The 9793-nt window shown below is 36.7% G+C and overlaps 1 protein-coding gene across 1 annotated transcript in view; it reads left to right on the plus strand.

Moving 5' to 3' along the window:
- The window catches only part of SCN1A (sodium voltage-gated channel alpha subunit 1), a 144565-nt gene extending 135156 nt beyond the window's left edge, over positions 1-9409 (plus strand). Inside the window, exons 25-27 of the mRNA XM_080799409.1 lie at positions 1817-1914; positions 3862-4132; positions 6126-9409. Coding sequence (XP_080655535.1) covers positions 1817-1914; positions 3862-4132; positions 6126-7303 — 1547 coding nt within the window. The 3' untranslated portion in view covers positions 7304-9409. The remainder of the gene's footprint in view (positions 1-1816; positions 1915-3861; positions 4133-6125) is intronic.
- The last annotated feature ends 384 nt before the right edge of the window (positions 9410-9793 follow it).

The raw sequence follows: 9793 nt of genomic DNA on the forward strand, positions 1-9793 counted from the left end.
TTTGGGAAAGAATAATTAGGGAAAAAAAAAAAAACTAGAAAAGAACCCAAGCACATGTCTCTTTTCCAAGGTCAACTTGTTATTTCATCCCTGTAATTCGCCTCCTAAAAATATACTTTCTAGACAAAACCCTTAGAATGTTCACAAATATATTAGGTATACGACGTAAGGTATACACTTCTCCAAGTGTTCCTTTTCCTTCATGTATAATTTCTACCTCCTTCTCCCTGGTATTTCACTATAAACTATTAGTTCCAGGTTGAGCTGAACAGCTCTTTATCATTATCATTTATGAAGCCCATTTTATCATCTTTTTTTTCCATTTTATCATCTTAATTATATATGTACATTATAGAAAATATGAAAGGTAAAGAAATATCATTACTTGGGGGTAATCACTATTCACATTTTATGCTTTTCTGGTACTAAGAACATATACGGAAAAAGTATATTTTTCCGTATATGTTCTTAGTACCAAAATTATTTTATTTATAATTATAAATTATTGGGGCACCTGAGTGGCTCTGTTGGTTAGGCCTCTGACACTTGATTTCAGCTCAGTTCTTGATCTCAGGGTCATGCGTTCAAGCCCAGCATGGGGCTCGGGGTTGGGCTCAGTGTTGGGCTGATGCTGGGTGTGGAGCCTACTTAAAAAAAAAAGATGTTGCATATATATATATAAATTCTCTTTTTGACTTAACATAAGTATATTTCCATTCTGTTAAGTCTTTGTATATACATTATCATAATTTACTTAACCATTTCCCAACAGATTGATGATTTATGTTGTTTCTAATCTTCAATGATTTAAATAGTGCCTTGTCAAAAGTCTTTGTGCAAAAAAAATGTGTATTTAATTACTTTTTTGCCTAATTTCTAAAGTATTTTGCTTCTCCCATATAATGTGCCTGATCATACTTATAATCATATCATAATAATATCCATACAGATGTGCCCAGGTCAGTGCTGCTTCACTGACATCCAACAGCAATACTTCATATTTGATAAATGAAAATTGTTTTGAATTAATATGTCTTTTATTACTAGTCAGTTTAAACATGTTTTTGAGTGCTTTTGCCACTTGTATTTCTTCCTTTGCTTACTATTCCTTCATCTTATTTATTCAGTGTATTTTCTTCTTATGAGTTCTTCCATTGTATGAGATGCTTATGGAACATTCCTGTCCCCATCCCCTTTTATTGTTATTAATATTCTATGGTCAATGTCAGGCTTTTATTTCACTTATTAGCCCAAATTGCAATCCTCTGTGCCTCCTGGCCTGTCACATCCTTGTCATGCTAATGATCTCTGATGTATCCCCAACTCTTCTACCAACTTAGCCCATTTCCTTTTTATCCATTTGTTCCAATTCTTGGCAGAGTGAAAGTGGCATTTTATAAGTAACATTAACCCATCTTGCAATATACATACTATAATGCATTGCTACACTGGAATAAGAAAATCACTATCTTTACCTTATGAAAAGCAGTATGTATAGCATTAGGAACTGAGTATTTCGTGCTTCAGTGAATCAAATTTTACCACTCACTGAGTATATGGCCTCTCAGTTTCTGGGTTTTTTTCTGCCATAAAATAATAATGAAAATAATAAAGTCAATATTGGATAATTAGAGAATTAAATAATATCGTAGTGCCTAAAAAATCCATTTCTTATCTTTCAAATTAAAAATTCTAGGCATAATTATTGTATCCATTTCCTTTTTTGACTGTCCCTTTCCTGTTTTAACATTGAAAAATTATGTGCAAAGGGACACAGTTTTAACCAGTTTTTATTTTTCTTTTCTATACTTTGGAGGTCAAGATATCTTTATGACAGAAGAACAGAAGAAATACTATAATGCAATGAAAAAATTAGGATCGAAAAAGCCGCAAAAGCCTATACCTCGACCAGGAGTAAGAAATATCAAATGATATGGGAAAAAATAAACAAAAACAAAAAATTGCATGGGTTTTCTCATAGAAGAGATAGCAACTAACATTTCCAGCAGAAAAGATTAGAGCTTCATTAATTCTTGTCTTTTACAGTAATGGTAAAAAATTTTTAATAAGAGAGAGACCACCAAAAAAAAAAGAAGAAACAAAATGCACCCTGTTTTGAGGGGATTTCTAATTATACAACTGGAATCCAAACTAAATGGCAAAGACCCATAAGTAGGTGATATGCACAAAAAAAAAGTTGGTCATATAATTCAAGAGTATTTGGAAGTAATCTTAAAGAGAGGAGTAAACCTTGGATGGGGTTAAAATACATGCAATTTTCTGTTAGATTAACAAACAGACAAAGTGTTGAGTGAAATAATATCTTACTTCCATTTTATTTTCCATTAGAGGTATGGAAATACCTCTAATGGAGGTATTTCCTCTATTAGTGGAGAACAAGTGGAGAGTGGAGAACAAAAGAATTCTAGTATCTACTGTTTGTATATATGGCTGTAAAGTTAGAAGTTACTAATGTCTTCAGAAGTCAGGGTCAATAAATACAATTCATGATGATAAATAACAATTCTCATGTTTCCGTGATAAAACCACCAAACAACTCCTGTGAAATGGAGAAGGCTTATCCCACACTGTATTGATTTTTGTAATGATGATCTAAGGAGTTAAAATAATTCCTGGGGTATATTAGGGAACAAAATGCTACTGACATTCACAGCATGCTAGCCGATAGTTTTCTTCTTGAAAATGATGAGAAAGACACATTGTTTTCTGGTAAGCCTTAACACCGGCAGAGAAATGAGTCAACTATGTGTAGGAAAAATGTAAGATAGAAGATATCTTCAGGGTGCCTGGGTGGTTCAGTTAAAGCCTCTGCCTTCGGCTCAGGTCATGATCCCAGGGTCCTGGGATGGAGCCCTGCATTGGGCTCTCTGCTCAGCGGGGAGCCTGCTTCCTCCTTTCTCTCTGCCTGCCTCTCTGCCTACTTGTGATCTCTGTCTGTCAAATAAATAAGTAAAAGCCAAAAAAAAAGAAGAAGAAGAAGGAGGAGGAGGAGGAGGAGGAGCAGGAGGAGGAGGAGGAGGAGGAGAAGAAGAAGAAGAAGAAGAAGAAGAAGAAGAAGAAGAAGAAGAAGAAGAAGAAGAAGAAGAAGAAGAAGAAGAAGAAGAGGAAGAGGAAGAAGAGGAGGAGGAAGAAGAAATCCTCAGAGTTCCCAAGTAGCCTTGGAAAATGAGCCAGGCAATGGCCGGCAGGGACTAAAAGTGGCAGAAATGGGGAGCAGAATCACAGATCGTTGACAGAGACATTAATTTTTGATGTCAAAGTATAAGGAATGTCATTCTGGTCTGATTATTCCTGTGTAGGCTCAGCGTTTTGTGTCAAGCAGCAAGGACTGTTTGGTGAAAGAACACCAATATTGCCATACACAGGCTTTAAATGCATATGTTATAGATGTGTTCTTGAAATTCCAAGCTCCCCTTAATAATTATTTAAGAATAAGACAAATGGAATGTTAATAGATACTGTGTTTTGAAGTAGCTGCATGGACCAACTGATCATAGGATATTCTGGTAAAACAAAATTAAGCAGGTTTCTTAACTTTGCATAATCTTAATATATTAATCTGCATTTTGTGCCTCTGAAGGAAGTGTGTAGTGTGCAATATTTCTTATCAGAAATCCTCTTTTGACAGGGATTGTTATTCTGTGGAATACATATTGGTAAATAGAAATTTCGATAGCTAAATTTTAAAAATTAATGTGCAAGCCATCTTTTATGAAATTCAGGGTCAGTGGTTACTATGTATAATATTAGAAAGTTAATCAATGCAGAAAGTGCTTATGCAGATGCTAATATGTACAGGTAAACTCCTCTGTTGCTAAAAGCATTTCTGTTTCCCTGCAGAACAAATTTCAAGGAATGGTCTTTGACTTTGTAACCAGACAAGTTTTTGACATAAGCATCATGATTCTTATCTGTCTCAACATGGTCACCATGATGGTAGAAACAGATGACCAGAGTGATTATGTGACTAACATTTTGTCACGCATCAACCTGGTGTTCATTGTGCTGTTCACTGGAGAGTGTGTGCTGAAGCTCATCTCCCTCCGCCATTATTATTTTACCATAGGCTGGAATATTTTTGATTTTGTGGTTGTTATTCTCTCCATTGTAGGTAAGAAGTATTTTAAAATCTCTTAAGCTCAGTTTAAGAAAAGTAAAAGTTGGAACAGTCAAGTTTAAATTAGAGGTCATGCCACCACTCAGAAATAACTCCTCTGAAATTTTTTATGTATTTCATCCAGGTGTGTTTATTTTTCTTACAAAATGAGGCTCTTACTGTATGTGTAGAATTGTATCCTAGCCTAACTATTTTAGACTGTAGTGAATCTAATGGTAAATTCCCATTCATTTGAACAGGGAATGATCTATTAACTAAGATAAAAATGTGTGTGACATGTCAACATTGAGTAATTTGTGTAACATCTAAATGCCTCTGTTGAGAAGAGAACTAGAAATTTACTCTGGTACTCAGGAGAGACACTACTTCAGATATACAGACATAGAGCGGTCAGGATGTAGATAGGAGTGGACGCTAATGGCAAGATAAAGAAAGGTATAGAGTGGAAAAAAAAAAAGATACGAACAAAATGTTAGCAAATACAGATGGTAGTTTCTTTAAGGGTATCAGGTAGAGATTTTTTAGATAACCTTGAAATGGGGCTATAGTAATGATGCACAAGGGGAGGTGGGTTGGTATGGGACATCATTTTATTAGTCATACATGAGCAATAGCTCATCTCATTAAAAGGAAGTGATGAAGTCTATCTGGGGCCTGAAGTATTCATTCTTCCCTAAACCAGATAATATGATTGGGTCAACATTTTACCATTCAAATGGGAGATTTTCATGCCATTACCCCCTCTGAAGAAGTTGGTCTTATATGTAACCCATATGTTGCAGGTAGCCTTTGATTCCCACAACAATCTATGGTGTAATCAGTTGTGGAAAATGTACTAAGATTGTATTCACCTCTCTTCTCTCTCTCAATCTATCTTCCTCTTTCTCTTCCCTCTCACACACCCACACGTACTTAGACTAACTTACTCTTTATAGAATGAGAATCGTTATTTCATTATTTAAAGGGCAATTGGAGAAAAAGGCTTAAAAGAAGCAGGCTGAGAGACCAACATTAGACACCGGAGACCAGTAAGAGCTTCAGTTTGGATCCTTCTAAAATTTATACCAGAATATATATATGTATGTATAATATTATAGTAGAATCTTAGGCAAGGACCAAGTTCATGGAGAGATGAAGATAGCATTAAAAATTACAGCATTAAAAATTAGAGATACCTTTAGATGGATAAGGACTCCATAGGCAATTTCAGACAAAAAAAAATTGTAAATTGTATTCATATAAATGTGTACTTATATCCTTGGGCACTGCTGTTCAGACAGACTTCAAATTTTTAACTTATTTTTTTAGATTTATTCTTGGGATTTTTGTATAAGCTAAAGGTAGTCTTTAGACATCCCTCAAAGACAAGAAGTATTGTAAAATTGTTATTGAATATTGTCTGAGCTTGGAGTGCCATTAACAAATTACTACAGACTGGGTGGCTTAAACAACAGAAAGTTATCTTCTCACAGTTCTAGGAACTAAAAGTCCAACATCAAGCTGCCAGCATGGTGGGTTTCTGGTGCAACCTCTCTTCCTGGCTGGTAGATGGCTGCCTTCTCACTATGTCCTCATGTGGCAGGGAGAGAGAGAGAATGTTCTCCAGTGTTTCTTCTCATAAGGGAACCAATCCTACCGTGAGAGCCCCACCCTTATGACCTCATCTAAACCTAATTATCTCCTCAAAACCCTATCTCCAAATACCAGGGATTGGAGAGTTAGGGCTTTAACACATGGATGGTGGGGGGGGGTGGTGATGAAGAAAGGACAATTTAGTCTACCTCAAGTTGAGTTTAATACAGAATGTCGAAATTAAGGTTTATTTATAGTATTATTATAGACAGATATATATTATATGTATGTCAAATTTAAGATTATATAACTGAATTTCAAGCTCTTAACTTTATGTTGGAGACTTAACAGAACTGTAATTTTATTTTAATGGATAACTTCTTCAATGGTTGGTATTCTCATTTTTTATCCACAGGCATGTTTCTGGCTGAACTGATAGAAAAATACTTTGTGTCCCCTACCCTGTTCCGAGTGATCCGGCTCGCCAGGATTGGTCGAATCTTGCGTCTGATCAAAGGGGCCAAGGGGATCCGCACGCTGCTCTTCGCTCTGATGATGTCCCTTCCTGCCTTGTTTAACATCGGCCTCCTGCTCTTCCTGGTCATGTTCATCTACGCCATCTTTGGAATGTCCAACTTTGCCTATGTTAAGAGGGAAGTTGGAATTGATGACATGTTCAACTTTGAGACCTTTGGCAACAGCATGATCTGCCTGTTCCAAATTACCACCTCTGCTGGCTGGGACGGATTGCTGGCACCTATTCTCAACAGTAAACCACCAGATTGTGATCCTAATAAAGTAAACCCTGGAAGCTCAGTTAAGGGAGACTGTGGAAACCCCTCAGTGGGGATTTTCTTTTTTGTGAGTTACATCATCATATCATTTCTGGTTGTGGTGAACATGTACATCGCTGTCATCCTGGAGAACTTCAGTGTTGCTACGGAAGAAAGTGCAGAGCCCCTGAGTGAGGATGACTTCGAGATGTTCTATGAGGTCTGGGAGAAGTTTGATCCTGATGCCACCCAGTTCATGGAATTTGAAAAACTATCTCAGTTTGCAGCCGCTCTCGAACCTCCCCTCAATCTGCCACAACCAAACAAACTCCAGCTCATTGCCATGGATTTGCCCATGGTCAGTGGTGACCGAATCCATTGTCTTGACATCTTATTTGCTTTTACAAAGCGGGTTCTGGGAGAGAGTGGAGAGATGGATGCTCTCCGAATACAGATGGAAGAGCGCTTCATGGCTTCCAACCCATCAAAGGTTTCTTATCAGCCAATAACTACGACTTTAAAACGAAAACAAGAGGAGGTGTCTGCCGTTATTATTCAGCGTGCTTACAGGCGCCACCTTTTAAAGCGAACTGTAAAACAAGCTTCATTTACATATAATAAAAATAAAATCAAAGGTGGGGCTAATCTTCTTGTGAAAGAAGACATGATAATTGACAGAATAAATGAAAACTCAATTACGGAGAAAACTGACCTGACCATGTCCACAGCAGCTTGTCCACCTTCTTATGATCGGGTAACAAAGCCAATCGTGGAAAAACACGAGCAAGAAGGCAAAGATGAAAAAGCCAAAGGGAAATAAATGGAAACAAATAAGAATAATTGGGTGGCAAATTGTTTACAGCCTGTGAAGGTGATGTATTTTTGTCAACAGGACTCCTTGAGGAGGTCAATGCCAAACTGACTGTTTTTACACAAATCTACTCAAGGTCAGTGCCTACACTAAGACAGTGACCCCTTGTCAGAAAACTGTGACTCTGTGTAAAGGGGAGACGACCTCGACAGGAGGTTACTGTTCTCACTACCAGCTGACACTGCTGAAGACAGAGACAAAATGGCTACTCAGACTGTAGGGACCAGTTCAAAGGGGTGCACACCTATAATTTGGGGGTTGTTTAACACGAAACACTTTAGTGTAGTAATTGTATCCACTCTTTGCATTTCAACTGCCACATTTGTCACATTTTTACAAAATCTGTTAGGGGATTCATCTTTTTTTTAATCCATATGTTGTTTATTATATGTGACTATTTTTGTAAATGGGGTTTCTGTTGTGAAATAGACAAAGGGCCTCTTCAACAGGTATGCCACTGGGGGTTAGCGCAATCACACGGCCTCCCATCTGCACAAAGGCGTGGTTTGCATGAGGGCATGCTGCACTTAGAGACCATGCATGAAAAAAAAAGTCACAAGGAAAACAATGAGTTCTTAAATTCCATCCGTGTTTTCTGGGAGGGGTAATTGGGTGATAATTGGAGGTGCTTTGCTGATCTTGTTTTGTCAAATCCAGCCCCCAGACCAAGTAGATCATTATTGGGGGGTAGGCCATTAAATCTTAGCAGGTGCAAACTTCCTTCAACTGTGTGGAGTCATAAATGTTGTGTTTCTGTTTATTGTATTTAAAAAAAAAAACAAACAATAACAACTGAGAAATGAGCATTGCTTCTCCCCTGAAGACTGAAATGACCAAAAGAACCCTTTATAAATTTCTGCTTAATCCTGCACTTTGGTTAGCCATCTTCAGCTCAGCAAGGTTGACAACTGTATATGTTAATGAAATGCTATTTATTATGTAAATAGTCATTTTACCCTGTGGTGCACGTTTGGGCAAACAAATAATGACCTAAGCACAGTATTTATTGCATCAAATATGTACCACAAGAAATGTAGAGTGCAAGCTTTACACAGGTAATATAATGTATTCTGTACCATTATAGATAGACTGGATGCTATCAGTGCATGTTTCTACTACCATGCTGCTGTATCTGCTTTCTCCCACTGCTCAGAATCTCATTTATGAGAAACCATATGTCAGTGGTAAAGACAAGGAAATTGTTCAGCAGATCTCATTTCTTTAAGTCATTAAGCAATAGTTTGCAGCACTTTAATAGCTTTTTGGTTATTTTTAAATTTTAAGTGAATAACATATGGTGTATAGCCAGACTGTACAGACATGTTTAAAAAAACAACAACAAACACTGCTTAACCTGTTAAAAAATGTGTTTAGAATTTTATAAGCAAATATAAATACTGTACAAAGTCATTTTATTTTATTTTTCAGCATTATGTATATAAATATGAAGAGGAAATTATCTTCAGGTTGATATCACAGTCACTTTTCTTACTTTCTGTCCATAACACTTTTTCATGGAAGACATTTGCTAAATAAGAAGAGAAAACAAGACTGGGTAGTTGTAGATTTCTGCTTTTTTATTACATTTGCTAATTCTAGCTTATTTCACAATTTTAAGGGGCAAAATAGGTTCACGAGTCACATCCAAATTATGCTCTGCAATTGGAAAAGGGTATAAAATTTTATTTACATTTTTGGTAGTGCCTGCGCAAGCTAATTGAAGGTAATGCTTATTTTTCATTTTTGTCCTTTCCTTTCTAACTTTTGTTTATGTTTTCATTTCTTTGGAGTCATGCTGCTCTAGATTGCTCTAAATATAATGCGAGTTCTGCAATTTTTTTTTTTTCCCACAAGAACAGAGAATAGTAAACTTAAATAGACAATTATGTCAGGACATTTTGTGTTTCTTACAGAAGCAAACCATAGGCTCCTCTTTTTCTTAAAATTACTTAGATAAATTGTATTCGTGAACTGCATGCTGGAAAATGCTACTATTACCCTAAATGATGCTAACCAACACTAAAAATGTGCGAAACTAATAAAGATTACATTTTTTATTTTATTGTTTGCCCAGTTACTTTTTGTTAAAAGAACTTTATGAGAAGGTGAAGCTATCTTATTCTACAAGTTGGGGGAGAAAGGGAAGTACACACACAAACGGGTCTACCTGAGCTGATAGTGAGAAAACCTGGCATAGAAATGGGACTAGGAGGAATGACCTTCCAGGGGCTACAAGAAGTAGGGTGTGAGCTCTGCTAGCAGGAACTGACACCAGAGCATAAACTGGTGGCTTTAGGTGGAAAAGTAGTATGGGAGCCAGAGCAATGGTGGATGGCCCTTTGAGGTTCAAAATGAAGCCCTTAAATCTGTGTTTACAAAATTAGAAGTTGCCTTGTGGGTATTTTGTTTGCTTCTCTAGAACCATGCTCCATGCTTCTC

This window comes from Martes martes (assembly GCF_963455335.1).
Source record: "Martes martes genome assembly, chromosome: 3".
NCBI classification, from domain to species: Eukaryota; Metazoa; Chordata; class Mammalia; order Carnivora; family Mustelidae; genus Martes; species Martes martes.